Source organism: Pelobates fuscus, chromosome 2, assembly GCF_036172605.1.
Source record: "Pelobates fuscus isolate aPelFus1 chromosome 2, aPelFus1.pri, whole genome shotgun sequence".
In the NCBI taxonomy this organism is placed as follows: Eukaryota; Metazoa; Chordata; class Amphibia; order Anura; family Pelobatidae; genus Pelobates; species Pelobates fuscus.
In genome coordinates, this window is record NC_086318.1 from 449307698 (window position 1) to 449322776 (window position 15079).

The following is a 15079-nucleotide window of genomic DNA, read 5'->3' on the forward strand; positions in this document are numbered from 1 at the left end:
TATATTATCACATAATATTATATATTATCACATATTATTATATATTATTACATATTATTACATATTATTATATATTATTACATATTATTATATATTATTATTTATTATTACATATTATTATATATTATTACATATTATTAGATATTATCACATATTATTATATATTATCACATATTATTATATATTATTACATATTATTATATATTATCACATATTATTATATATTATTATATATTGTGACATATTATTATATATTATTACATATTATTATATATTATCACATATTATTATATATTATTACATATTATCACATATTATTATATATTATTACATATTATTACTACATATTATTACATATTATCACATATTATTATATATTATTATTATATATTATTATATATTATCACATATTATTATATATTATCACATATTATTATATATTATTACATATTATTATATATTATTACATATTATCACATATTATTATATATTATCACATATTATTATATATTATTACATATTATTATATATTATTATATATTATCACATATTATTATATATTATTACATATTATTATATATTATTACATATTATTACTACATATTATTATATATTATTACATATTATCACATATTATTATATATTATCACATATTATTATATATTATTACATATTATTATATATTATTACATATTATTACTACATATTATTATATATTATTACAGACACTCAGAGCCCCTCCCCCTATAAATGACTCTGGGTTGTGAGGTCAAACTGCCCGAATGAAACATGGCCGCCGAGGGTTACACGCAGCGTCACGTGGTCTCTGCTCGCTCCTGATTGGACAGATATATCCAAACACCAGAATCATTCCATTGACGTCATGAACCCGGATCCCGGAAGTGACGTATTTTTGAAATTAGAATCGCCGGGAGTTCAATCTCCGAAGAGACAGAGTGAGACACGGGGGGGGGGCTGTGTAATATGGGGGTTCCCATACATCTGGGGGGGGGGGCTGTGTAATATGGGGGTTCCCATACATCTGGGGGGGGGCTGTGTAATATGGGGGTTCCCATACATCTGGGGGGGGCTGTGTAATATGGGGGTTCCCATACATCTGGGGGGGGGGCTGTGTAATATGGGGGTTCCCATACATCTGGGGGGGGGCTGTGTAATATGGGGGTTCCCATACATCTGGGGGGGGGGCTGTGTAATATGGGGGTTCCCATACATCTGGGGGGGGGCTGTGTAATATGGGGGTTCCCATACATCTGGGGGGGGCTGTGTAATATGGGGGTTCCCATACATCTGGGGGGGGCTGTGTAATATGGGGGGGGGCTGTGTAATATGGGGGTTCCCATACATCGGGGGGGGGGGGGCTGTGTAATATGGGGGTTCCCATACATCTGGGGGGGGGGCTGTGTAATATGGGGGTTCCCATACATCTGGGGGGGGGCTGTGTAATATGGGGGTTCCCATACATCTGGGGGGGGGGCTGTGTAATATGGGGGTTCCCATACATCTGGGGGGGGCTGTGTAATATGGGGGTTCCCATACATCTGGGGGGGGCTGTGTAATATGGGGGTTCCCATACATCTGGGGGGGGCTGTGTAATATGGGGGGGGGGCTGTGTAATATGGGGGTTCCCATACATCGGGGGGGGGGGCTGTGTAATATGGGGGTTCCCATACATCGGGGGGGACTGTGTAATATGGGGGTTCCCATACATCTGGGGGGGGGGGGGGGGGCTGTGTATCTGGGGGTTCCCATACATCTGGGGGGGGCTGTGTAATATGGGGGTTCCCATACATCTGGGGGGGCTGTGTAATATGGGGGTTCCCATACATCGGGGGGGGGGGGCTGTGTAATATGGGGTTCCCATACATCTGGGGGGGGCTGTGTAATATGGGGGTTCCCATACATCTGGGGGGGGCTGTGTAATATGGGGGGGGGGCTGTGTAATATGGGGGTTCCCATACATCTGGGGGGGGGGCTGTGTAATATGGGGGTTCCCATACATCTGGGGGGGGGGCTGTGTAATATGGGGGTTCCCATACATCTGGGGGGGGGGCTGTGTAATATGGGGGTTCCCATACATCTGGGGGGGGGCTGTGTAATATGGGGGTTCCCATACATCTGGGGGGGCTGTGTAATATGGGGGTTCCCATACATCTGGGGGGGGCTGTGTAATATGGGGGGGGGCTGTGTAATATGGGGGTTCCCATACATCGGGGGGGGGGGCTGTGTAATATGGGGGTTCCCATACATCTGGGGGGGGGGCTGTGTAATATGGGGTTCCCATACATCTGGGGGGGGGCTGTGTAATATGGGGGTTCCCATACATCTGGGGGGGGGGCTGTGTAATATGGGGGTTCCCATACATCTGGGGGGGGGCTGTGTAATATGGGGGTTCCCATACATCTGGGGGGGGCTGTGTAATATGGGGGTTCCCATACATCTGGGGGGGGCTGTGTAATATGGGGGGGGGGCTGTGTAATATGGGGTTCCCATACATCGGGGGGGGGGGGCTGTGTAATATGGGGGTTCCCATACATCGGGGGGACTGTGTAATATGGGGGTTCCCATACATCTGGGGGGGGGGGGGGGGCTGTGTAATCTGGGGGTTCCCATACATCTGGGGGGGGGCTGTGTAATATGGGGGTTCCCATACATCTGGGGGGGGGCTGTGTAATATGGGGGTTCCCATACATCTGGGGGGGCTGTGTAATATGGGGGTTCCCATACATCTGGGGGGGCTGTGTAATATGGGGGTTCCCATACATCGGGGGGGGGGGCTGTGTAATATGGGGGTTTCCATACATCTGGGGGGGGCTGTGTAATATGGGGGTTCCCATACATCGGGGGGGGGGGCTGTGTAATATGGGGGTTCCCATACATCTGGGGGGGGGGGGCTGTGTAATGTGGGGGTTCCCATACAGCTGGGGGGGGCTGTGTAATATGGGGTTCCCATACATGGGGGGGGGGGCTGTGTAATATGGGGGTTCCCATACATCTGGGGGGGGGGCTGTGTAATATGGAGGTTCCCATACATCTGGGGGGGGGGCTGTGTAATGTGGGGGTTCCCATACAGCTGGGGGGGGGCTGTGTAATGTGGGGGTTCCCATACAGCTGGGGGGGGCTGTGTAACATGGGGGTTCCCATACATCTGGGGGGGGGGCTGTGTAATGTGGGGGGTTCCCATACAGCTGGGGGGCTGTGTAATATGGGGGTTCCCATACATCGGGGGGGGGGGCTGTGTAATATGGGGGTTCCCATACATCTGGGGGGGGGGCTGTGTAATATGGGGGTTCCCATACATCTGGGGGGGGGCTGTGTAATGTGGGGGTTCCCATACAGCTGGGGGGCTGTGTAATATGGGGGTTCCCATACAGCTGGGGGGGGGGCTGTGTAATATGGGGGTTCCCATACATCTGGGGGGGGGGGTGTAATATGGGGGTTCCCATACATCTGGGGGGGGGCTGTGTAATATGGGGGTTCCCATACATCTGGGGGGGGGGGGGGCTGTGTAATATGGGGGTTCCCATACATCTGGGGGGGGGGGTGTGTAATATGGGGGTTCCCATACATCTGGGGGGGGGGGGGCTGTGTAATATGGGGGTTCCCATACATCGGGGGGGGGGGCTGTGTAATATGGGGGTTCCCATACATCTGGGGGGGGGGGCTGTGTAATATGGGGGTTCCCATACATCTGGGGGGGGGGTGTGTAATATGGGGGTTCCCATACATCTGGGGGGGGCTGTGTAATATGGGGGTTCCCATACATCTGTGGGGGGGGGGGCTGTGTAATATGGGGGTTCCCATACATCTGGGGGGGGGGCTGTGTAATATGGGGGTTCCCATACATCTGGGGGGGGGGGGGGGCTGTGTAATATGGGGGTTCCCATACATCTGGGGGGGGGGGCTGTGTAATATGGGGGTTCCCATACATCGGGGGGGGGGGGGCTGTGTAATATGGGGGTTCCCATACATCTGGGGGGGGGGCTGTGTAATATGGGGGTTCCCATACATCTGGGGGGGGGCTGTGTAATGTGGGGGTTCCCATACAGCTGGGGGGGCTGTGTAATATGGGGGTTCCCATACATCTGGGGGGGGGGGCTGTGTAATATGGGGGTTCCCATACATCTGGGGGGGGGGCTGTGTAATGTGGGGGTTCCCATACAGCTGGGGGGGCTGTGTAATATGGGGGTTCCCATAAATCGGGGGGGGGGGGCTGTGTAATATGGGGGTTCCCATACATCGGGGGGGGGGCTGTGTAAATATGGGGGTTCCCATACATCGGGGGGGGGGCTGTGTAATATGGGGGTTCCCATACATCTGGGGGGGGGGCTGTGTAATATGGGGGTTCCCATACATCTGGGGGGGGGCTGTGTAATATGGGGGTTCCCATACATCTGGGGGGGGGGCTGTGTAATGTGGGGGTTCCCATACAGCTGGGGGGGGGCTGTGTAATATGGGGGTTCCCATACAGCTGGGGGGGGCTGTGTAATGTGGGGGTTCCCATACAGCTGGGGGGGGGCTGTGTAATATGGGGGTTCCCATACATCTGGGGGGGGGGCTGTGTAATATGGGGGTTCCCATACATCTGGGGGGGGGGCTGTGTAATGTGGGGGTTCCCATACAGCTGGGGGGGCTGTGTAATATGGGGGTTCCCATACATCGCGGGGGGGCTGTGTAATATGGGGGTTCCCATACATCGGGGGGGGGGGCTGTGTAATATGGGGGTTCCCATACATCGGGGGGGGGGGGCTGTGTAATATGGGGGTTCCCATACATCGGGGGGGGCTGTGTAATATGGGGGTTCCCATACATCGGGGGGGGCTGTGTAATATGGGGGTTCCCATACATCGGGGGGGGGCTGTGTAATATGGGGGTTCCCATACATCGGGGGGGGGCTGTGTAATATGGGGGTTCCCATACATCGGGGGGGGGGCTGTGTAATATGGGGGTTCCATACATCGGGGGGGGGGGGCTGTGTAATATGGGGGTTCCCATACATCGGGGGGGGGGGGGGGGCTGTGTAATATGGGGGTTCCCATACATCGGGGGGGGCTGTGTAATATGGGGGTTCCCATACATCGGGGGGGGGGGGGGCTGTGTAATATGGAGGTTCCCATACATCGGGGGGAGGGCTGTGTAATATGGGGGTTCCCATACATCGGGGGGGGGGGCTGTGTAATATGGGGGTTCCCATACATCTGGGGGGGGGGGCTGTGTAATATGGGGGTTCCCATACATCTGGGGGGGGGCTGTGTAATATGGGGGTTCACATACATCGGGGGGGGGGGCTGTGTAATATGGGGGTTCCCATACAGCTGGGGGGGGGCTGTGTAATATGGGGGTTCCCATACAGCTGGGGGGGGGGCTGTGTAATATGGGGGTTCCCATACAGCTGGGGGGGGGGTGGCTGTGTAATATGGGGGTTCCCATACAGCTGGGGGGGGGGTGGCTGTGTAATATGGGGGTTCCCATACAGCTGGGGGGGGGGCTGTGTAATATGGGGGTTCCCATACAGCTGGGGGGGGGGGGCTGTGTAATATGGGGGTTCCCATACAGCTGGGGGGGGGGCGCTGTGTAATATGGGGGTTCCCATACAGCTGGGGGGGGGGGCGCTGTGTAATATGGGTGTTTCCATACAGCTGGGTGGAGGGGGGCTGTGTAATATGGGGGTTCCCATACAGTTGGGGGGGCGCTGTGTAATATGGGGGTTTCCATACAGCTGGGTGGGGGGGCTGTGTAATATGGGGGTTCACATACAGCTGGGGGTGGGGGCCAGTGTAATATGGGGGTTACTATACAGCTGGAGGTGGGGGGCAGTGTAATATGGGGGTTCCCATACAGCGGGGGGGGTTTATAATATGGGGGTTTCCATACAGCTGGGGGGGGGCTGTGTAATATGGGGGTTCCCATACAGCTGTCGGGGGGGGCGCTGTGTAATATGGGGGTTTCCATACAGCTGGGTGGGGGGGCTGTGTAATATGGGGGTTCACATACAGCTGGGGGTGGGGGCCAGTGTAATATGGGGGTTACCATACAGCTGGAGGTGGGGGGCAGTGTAATATGGGGGTTCCCATACAGCGGGGGGGGGGGGGCTTTATAATATGGGGGTTCCCATACAGCTGGGGGGGGGGGGCTGTGTAATATGGGGGTTCCCATACAGCTGGGGGGGGGGGCTGTGTAATATGGGGGTTCCCATACAGCTGGGGGGGGGGCTGTGTAATATGGGGGTTCCCATACAGCTGGGGGGGCTGTGTAATATGGGGGTTCCCATACAGCTGGGGGGGGCTGTGTAATATAGGGGTTTCCATACAGCTGGGGGTGGGGGGCAGTGTAATATGGAGGTTCCCATACAGCTGGGGGTGGGGGGCAGTGTAATATGGAGGTTCCCATACATCTGGGGGGGGGGGGGGGCTGTGTAATGTGGGTGTTCCCATACAGCTGGGGGGGGGGCTGTGTAATATGGGGGTTCCCATACATCTGGGGGGGGGGCTGTGTAATGTGGGGGTTCCCATACAGCTGGGGGGGCTGTGTAATGTGGGGGTTCCCATACAGCTGGGGGGGCTGTGTAATATGGGGGTTCCCATACATCGGGGGGGGGGGGCTGTGTAATATGGGGGTTCCCATACATCGGGGGGGGGGGGCTGTGTAATATGAGGGTTCCCATACATCGGGGGGGGGGCTGTGTAATATGGGGGTTCCCATACATCGGGGGGGGGCTGTGTAATATGGGGGTTCCCATACATCGGGTGGGGGGCCCCATACATCGGGGGGGGGGGGACTGTGTAATATGGGGGTTCCCATACATCGGGGGGGGGGGCTGTGTAATATGGGGGTTCCCATACATCGGGGGGGGGCGCTGTGTAATATGGGGGTTCCCATACATCGGGGGGGGCTGTGTAATATGGGGGTTCCCATACATCGGGGGGGGCTGTGTAATATGGGGGTTCCCATACATCGGGGGGGGGCTGTGTAATATGGGGGTTCCCATACATCGGGGGGGGGGGGCTGTGTAATATGGGGGTTCCCATACATCGGGGGGGCTGTGTAATATGGAGGTTCCCATACATCGGGGGGGGGGGCTGTGTAATATGGGGGTTCCCATACATCGGGGGGGCTGTGTAATATGGGGGTTCCCATACATCTGGGGGGGGGGGCTGTGTAATATGGGGGTTCCCATACATCTGGGGGGGGGGGGGCTGTGTAATATGGGGGTTCACATACAGCGGGGGGGGGCTGTGTAATATGGGGGTTCCCATACAGCTGGGGGGGGGGCTGTGTAATATGGGGGTTCCCATACAGCTGGGGGGGGGGGGTGGCTGTGTAATATGGGGGTTCCCATACAGCTGGGGGGGGGGGGGCTGTGTAATATGGGGGTTCCCATACAGCTGGGGGGGGGGGCTGTGTAATATGGGGGTTCCCATACAGCTGTCGGTGGGGGGGGGGGCTGTGTAATATGGGGGTTCCCATACAGCTGGGGGGGGGGCTGTGTAATATGGGGGTTCCCATACAGCTGGGGGGGGGGCTGTGTAATATGGGGGTTCCCATACAGCTGGGGGGGGGGCTGTGTAATGTGGGGGTTCCCATACAGCTGGGGGGGCTGTGTAATGTGGGGGTTCCCATACAGCTGGGGGGGCTGTGTAATATGGGGGTTCCCATACATGGGGGGGGGGGCTGTGTAATATGGGGGTTCCCATACAGCTGGGGGGGGGGCTGTGTAATATGGGGGTTCCCATACAGCTGGGGGGGGGGGGCTGTGTAATATGGGGGTTCCCATACAGCTGGTGGGGGGGGGCTGTGTAATATGGGGGTTCCCATACAGCTGGGGGGGGGGGCTGTGTAATATGGGGGTTCCCATACAGCTGGGGGGGGGCGCTGTGTAATATGGGGGTTCCCATACAGCTGGGGGGGGCGCTGTGTAATATGGGGGTTCCCATACAGCTGGGGGGGGGGGCTGTGTAATATGGGGGTTCCCATACAGTTGGGGGGGCGCTGTGTAATATGGGGGTTTCCATACAGCTGGGTGGGGGGGCTGTGTAATATGGGGGTTCACATACAGCTGGGGGTGGGGGCCAGTGTAATATGGGGGTTACCATACAGCTGGGGGGGGGGGGCTGTGTAATATGGGGGTTCACATACATCGGGGGGGGGCTGTGTAATATGGGGGTTCCCATACAGCTGGGGGGGGGGGGCTGTGTAATATGGGGGTTCCCATACAGCTGGGGGGGCTGTGTAATATGGGGGTTCCCATACAGCTGGGGGGGGGGGGGGGCTGTGTAATATGGGGGTTCCCATACAGCTGGGGGGGGGGGCTGTGTAATATGGGGGTTCCCATACAGCGGGGGGGGGGCTTTATAATATGGGGGTTTCCATACAGCTGGGGGGGGGGCTGTGTAATATGGGGGTTCCCATACAGCTGTCGGGGGGGGGGGCTGTGTAATATGGGGGTTCCCATACAGCTGGGGGGGGGGGGCTGTGTAATATGGGGGTTCCCATACAGCTGGGTGGGGGGGGGCGCTGTGTAATATGGGGGTTCCCATACAGCTGGGGGGGCTGTGTAATATGGGGGTTCCCATACAGCTGGGGGGGGGGGGCGCTGTGTAATATGGGGGTTCCCATACAGCTGGGGGGGGGCTGTGTAATATGGGGGTTCCCATACAGCGGGGGGGGGGCTGTGTAATATGGGGGTTTCCATACAGCTGGGGGGGGGGGGCTGTGTAATATGGGGGTTCCCATACAGCTGTCGGGGGGGGGGCTGTGTAATATGGGGGTTCCCATACAGCTGTCGGGGGGGGGGCGCTGTGTAATATGGGGGTTCCCATACAGCTGGGTGGGGGGGGGGCGCTGTGTAATATGGGGGTTCCCATACAGCTGGGGGGGGGGGCTGTGTAATATGGGGGTTCCCATACAGCTGGGGGGGGGGGGGGCTGTGTAATATGGGGGTTCCCATACAGCTGGGGGGGGGCTGTGTAATATGGGGGTTCCCATACAGCTGTCGGGGGGGGGCGCTGTGTAATATGGGGGTTCCCATACAGCTGGGGGGGGGCTGTGTAATATGGGGGTTCCCATACAGCTGGGGGGGCTGTGTAATATGGGGGTTCCCATACAGCTGGGGGGGGCTGTGTAATATGGGGGTTCCCATACAGCTGGGGGGGGCTGTGTAATATGGGGGTTCCCATACAGCTGGGGGGGGCTGTTTAATATGGGGGTTCCCATACAGCTGGGGGGGGCTGTTTAATATGGGGGTTCCCATACAGCTGGGGGGGCTGTGTAATATGGGGGTTCCCATACAGCTGGGGGGGGCTGTGTAATATGGGGGTTCCCATACAGCTGGGGGGGGCTGTGTAATATGGGGGTTCCCATACAGCTGGGGGGGCTGTTTAATATGGGGGTTCCCATACAGCTGGTGGGGGGGGATGGCTGTGTAATATGGGGGTTCCCATACAGCTGGGGGGGGGGCTGTGTAATATGGGGGTTCCCATACAGCTGGGGGGGGGGCTGTGTAATATGGGGGTTCCCATACAGCTGGGGGGGGGGCGCTGTGTAATATGGGGGTTCCCATACAGCTGGGGGGGGGCGCTGTGTAATATGGGGATTCCCATACAGCTGGGGGGGGGCGCTGTGTAATATGGGGGTTTCCATACAGCTGGGTGGGGGGGCTGTGTAATATGGGGGTTCCCATACAGTTGGGGGGGCGCTGTGTAATATGGGGGTTTCCATACAGCTGGGTGGGGGGGCTGTGTAATATGGGGGTTCACATACAGCTGGGGGTGGGGGCCAGTGTAATATGGGGGTTACCATACAGCTGGAGGTGGGGGGCAGTGTAATATGGGGGTTCCCATACTGCGGGGGGGGGCTTTATAATATGGGGGTTTCCATACAGCTGGGGGGGGGCGGGGCTGTGTAATATGGGGGTTCCCATACAGCTGTCGGGGGGGGCGCTGTGTAATATGGGGGTTTCCATACAGCTGGGTGGGGGGGCTGTGTAATATGGGGGTTCACATACAGCTGGGGGTGGGGGCCAGTGTAATATGGGGGTTACCATACAGCTGGAGGTGGGGGGCAGTGTAATATGGGGGTTCCCATACAGCGGGTTTGGGGGGGGGGCTTTATAATATGGGGGTTCCCATACAGCTGGGGGGGGGGGGGGGGCTGTGTAATATGGGGGTTCCCATACAGCTGGGGGGGGCTGTGTAATATGGGGGTTCCCATACAGCTGGGGGGGGGCTGTGTAATATGGGGGTTCCCATACAGCTGGGGGGGGGGGGCTGTGTAATATGGGGGTTCCCATACAGCTGGGGGGGGGGGGCTGTGTAATATGGGGGTTCCCATACAGCTGGGGGGGGGGGCTGTGTAATATGGGGGTTCCCATACAGCTGGGGGGGGGGCTGTGTAATATGGGGGTTCCCATACAGCTGGGGGGGGCTGTGTAATATAGGGGTTCCCATACAGCTGGGGGTGGGGGGCAGTGTAATATGGAGGTTCCCATACAGCTGGGGGTGGGGGGCAGTGTAATATGGAGGTTCCCATACAGCTGTGGGGGGGGGGGGCTGTGTAATATGGAGGTTCCCATACAGCTGTGGGGGGGGGGGGGGGGCTGTGTAATATGGGGGTTCCCATACAGCTGGGGGGGCGGTGTAATATGGGGGTTCCCATACAGCTGGGGGTGGGGGGCAGTGTAATATGGAGGTTCCCATACGGGTGGGGGGCACTATAATATGGGGGTTCCCATACAGCTGGGGGGGGGGGGCTGTGTAATATGGGGGTTCCCATACAGCTGGGGGGGGGGCTGTGTAATATGGGGGTTCCCATACAGCTGGGGGGGGGGGCGCTGTGTAATATGGGGGTTCCCATACAGCTGGGGGGGGGCAGTGTAATATGGGGGTTCCCATACAGCTGGGGGTGGGGGGCAGTGTAATATGGGGGTTCCCATACAGCTGGGGGGGCTGTATAATATGGGGGTTCCCATACAGCGGGGGGGGGGGGGGGCTGTGTAATATGGGGGTTCCCATACAGCTGGGGGTGGGGGGCAGTGTAATATGGGGGTTCCCATACAGCTGGGGGGGCTGTATAATATGGGGGTTCCCATACAGGGGGGGGGGGCTGTGTAATATGGGGGTTCCCATACAGCTGGGGGTGGGGGGGGCTGTGTAATATGGGGGTTCCCATACAGCTGGGGGTGGGGCTGTGTAATATGGGGGTTCCATATAGCTGGGGGTGGGGGGGGGGGCTGTGTAGTATGGGGGTTCCCATACAGCTGGGTGGGCTGTGTAATATGGGGGTTCCCATACAGCTGGGTGGGCTTTGTAATATGGGGGTTCCCATACAGCTGGGTGGGCTTTGTAATATGGGGGTTCCCATACAGCTGGGTGGGCTTTGTAATATGAGGGTTCCCATACAGCTGGGTGGGCTTTGTAATATGGGGGTTCCCATACAGCTGGGGGTGGAGGGGGCTGTGTAATATGGGGGTTCCCATACAGCTGGGGGTGGGGCTGTGTAATATGGGGGTTCCATATAGCTGGGGGTGGGGGGGGGCTGTGTAGTATGGGGGTTCCCATACAGCTGGGTGGGCTGTGTAATATGGGGGTTCACATACAGCTGGGTGGGCTTTGTAACATGGGGGTTCCCATACAGCTGGGGGGGCTGTGTAATATGGGGGTTCACATACAGCTTGGGGGCTGTGATATATGGGGGGCTTCATGCGTACAACCTGAGGGGACTGGGACATATGAGGTTACACATACAGTGTAGGAGGGCAGTGAGATTTGAGCTGTGACATAAGTCAGAAAAGTAAAAGTGTACGAAAAGCATATGGTCCCTACCGATAAGACACTTGAAATGAAGCTAAAGTTGTTTTGGTGTCTATAGTGTCCATTTAAGTATGGAGATGACCTTTACAAAACATGGGGCAATATGTTGTTTCCCCTGGAATTTGTTGACTGTCACTCTACCTTCCTGTCTTGTAAAGTAGAGAGGTGCTTTCTCTTCCAGAAAATGGAGAAATCTCACCAGAACTTACCACCCCGTAGACCCAACACGACCCGCTCAGGTAGGAGCTGCTCCCACGATGACCTTGCTGTCTCTGTGGTATTTCCAGGGCTGGTGACACGAGATAGCTGCTCCAGGTTTACCTGTGAGCTCATCAAACACATCCTGCACCAGCGCCACCAACTCCCGCTGCCGTACGACCAACTGCTAGTGTTCAGTAGAAAGCAGCAGGTAAGGCATTCTCCTTCCCATAACCCTATATTCTGTCTTCCAAACACCGGGGACATTCTTAGTACATTAATCACCAAAGTGTAAATTGTTGAACATATCTCCCACCACTTTAACAGTCTGCTTTTTGGGCAGGAATTCTCACTTCTCCTTCTCCCCCATCACACACACACTACTTCGACTCCCTCTCCCCCATAAACTGTGTCCTTTCTCTATACTGTATATGTTCTGTCTCCCCCCATACACTCTGTCCTTTCTCTATGCTTTACATGTTTTCTCCCCCCCCCCCCCCCCCCCTTGATATACTCCAAGCCCCTCCAATGCATGATGTTCTGCTTTGTTTTTATTTATTTTACTGTTTTCTTTCTTTCACAGAGCAGTGAGGATCCCGTTTGTAAACGCCCTAAAGTAGGAGATTCAGGCTCCCGCCAGTGCCAGAAGGCTTTGTTGGACCTAGACGAATTACTTTCACAGCTGGAGGTTCTTTTCACCCTCACTTTTGTTCCCCGTGTCTTGCTGTTGCTGGGTGGAAACCCCATGAGCCCCAAAGAGCTGTATGAGATAAACATGGAAGGTGTACAGATGGGGAGTGGAGAGCAGAGTTTGAGTACACGACCATGTCTGCGTCAAATCTTCCGTTCCCTTTTCCTTGCTGACCCTTTCAGTGACCTCCGTTCTTCCTCTCTCATGACCCTGGCTGTAATGGCTCTAGCACACCGGGACTGCGGCACAGAGTGGTTTCGGCCAAAGCTCTATTACAAGGTGCCCACCCGGGGGCACGTAGTTACAGTCAAACTGTCATGCAGTGAGCCTCAAACTTTGGAGCAAGGCAGTGATGACTACATCTGGTTCCAGGCCCCAGTGATTGTTAAAGGTTTTCATCACTGAGTGACCCCCATTACATCCAGTAAAGAACTCCTGCTTGATTCAACATGGATGATTCTTATGTTACATGTTCAGAATCCAAAGATACGGTCCTCTACCTACCTGGTGCTTCACTAAACACATATTAGCACAGGAGTGTAGGGGGCAGACTTACATCATGGATGGGAACATTCAGTCTGTTTTAACTTGCCATTTTATTTTTTTTATTTTTCTTTAATTAGACTCAGGAAGATGCTTCCCCTCCACGCAGCCGTGACATGACCTGATGATGTCTTCCAGGAAGACGTGGCCACTGTCACGGTGCTGGAGTTAGGCTGGGGTTTGTGAGGAAGTTTAATGTGCAATGTTGAATTTGTCTTCTGGTGATAGAGTGAATGACTCTGGGTCAGTCCAGGCACATTCATTGTGATCTAGCTATGAGCTGTGCTGCCAAGTTATTTACAAATGTTCAAGTTAATCTTCTCAGAAGATTGATTTTCGCTCCCGTTATGGTGTTCTGAAAAAGACATAATGGCAAAGAATGTAAAGGTAACAACAATATAATGGATGAACTGTGTGTTTCTCTGTATGGTGACCCCATGTCCTGTATTCAGTGTCCGAACCTGAATCCCTGAAATGTCAATATGGTCCAGACGGCCAAGCTTGCTGGACACCTGCCACAGACATGCTAGTTAATGATCAACAATATTTACCAACAATTTGATAATTACTTGGGTGCCCTGGTTTCCTGTGATCCAGCAGATACTGCGCACCGTCACAGAATGGAAAGAGATCCTCTACAGCGATATCTGTTAAGAGGGAACAGGCATTGAACGCCAGAGATCCAGCTACGTATCAAACCGTTCTAAAATGTACTCCAGTGGTTATGGTGCTATGACCGCCCCTGTAAGATGACCAGTCTCAGAAGTCTTTCCTGTTTACATACCCAGAATCTTATGATGACTGCTAATTATTTATTATGAAGTGTCTGATTAAATAAAGAGAAACTCTCTGTTAATTAAGACAAAAGGGCATATTTTACTTTTTTTTTTTTTTTTTTATTATTTATTTTTGTGTGCAAAAGGAAAAAGCAGTCACAGAGGCGTGTGCCATGTTCCAACAGCATGAGCACTCGATAGAACAATAAACAGCGTTGTAAGAAAGCATGGCTTGATAACACATTGCATATTTTTTATGTGGTAAAGAATTGCAGGAAGTGACACTCTAGGATTTTAAGTAGCTTAAACATTCGGTTATTCAACGTTAATTTTACAGAGTAAACTCGTGTAGCGCGCTGATGCGTCATCCCTATGGATAACTATGCAAACTACTGCGCGTTTTGGTTCCGTTAGGTACCGGCTTTACATGTTTTATGCTTATATTGATTGGTGCTAGTGGTATACATGTATGGCTTAAATGGTTTATGGGTGCAGAACACAACAATTGAATTAAGGGACTACATGCGTGTGCGTGAGGGTGGATTGCTAACATCGTAAGAACAATTTTGAGACGTTACTTGGAACAGTGCTATAAATGTTGTACCAGAAAGCTATTAATTGGCGCAGGCTATTACGGGTAGACTATTTGGCTGCTGGGTAACATGCTAGTCAGCTGCACCTTAACGATAGGTGGACATAATGGTGAATATAAAACTACCTGGCTCTGAGCTAAACAAATAATAATGAGAGGTAGTCTATGGCATGTTTTGCAGCATCTCTGGGTAGCTATGTTATATGTTGGCTAGCAGTGTCGGCTTAGAAAAAAAAAAAAAAAAAAAAAAAACTTTAGTCCAAGTTATGAGTAGGACCATGTCCATGGGTGTTGGTTTGTTAGGGTCTCATGGCAGAGACTGCGTGTTCGTTGTTGAGCTAAATCACAATACGGTGTAAGCTTTCAGGTTTGTAAACAAGCTAGCTGGCATGGTTAGTCCCATAGGTTTTCCCGTGTAGCAAGATCCCAGAACATAGGCAGCGTATTTGATGTT

At 53.7% G+C, this 15079-nt stretch overlaps 1 protein-coding gene across 2 annotated transcripts; it reads left to right on the forward strand.

Annotated features, from left to right (window-relative positions):
* Positions 1–886: 886 nt before the first annotated feature.
* MAD2L1BP (MAD2L1 binding protein) lies at positions 887–14136 on the forward strand. Of its 2 annotated transcripts, XM_063441572.1 has the most exons (3): positions 887–956; positions 12007–12234; positions 12607–14136. In XM_063441572.1, exons 2-3 carry the CDS (start codon positions 12010–12012, stop codon positions 13117–13119), a joined length of 738 nt encoding a protein of 245 aa, XP_063297642.1. In that variant the 5' UTR covers positions 887–956; positions 12007–12009; the 3' UTR covers positions 13120–14136. The 2 variants fall into 2 exon arrangements, with proteins under 2 accessions (XP_063297642.1, XP_063297641.1); XM_063441571.1 differs by lacking the exon at positions 887–956 and having other exon boundaries at positions 11919–12234.
* Positions 14137–15079: the final 943 nt, after the last annotated feature.

Excerpts from the sequence above, each read along its gene's own strand:
- MAD2L1BP (XM_063441571.1), top strand. The coding sequence starts at position 11,929 with ATGTTGTTTCCCCTGGAATTTGTTGACTGTCACTCTACCTTCCTGTCT. Across the intron at positions 12,235-12,606 it reads TGTTCAGTAGAAAGCAGCAG|AGCAGTGAGGATCCCGTTTG; the intron begins GTAAGGCATTCT and ends TTTCTTTCACAG.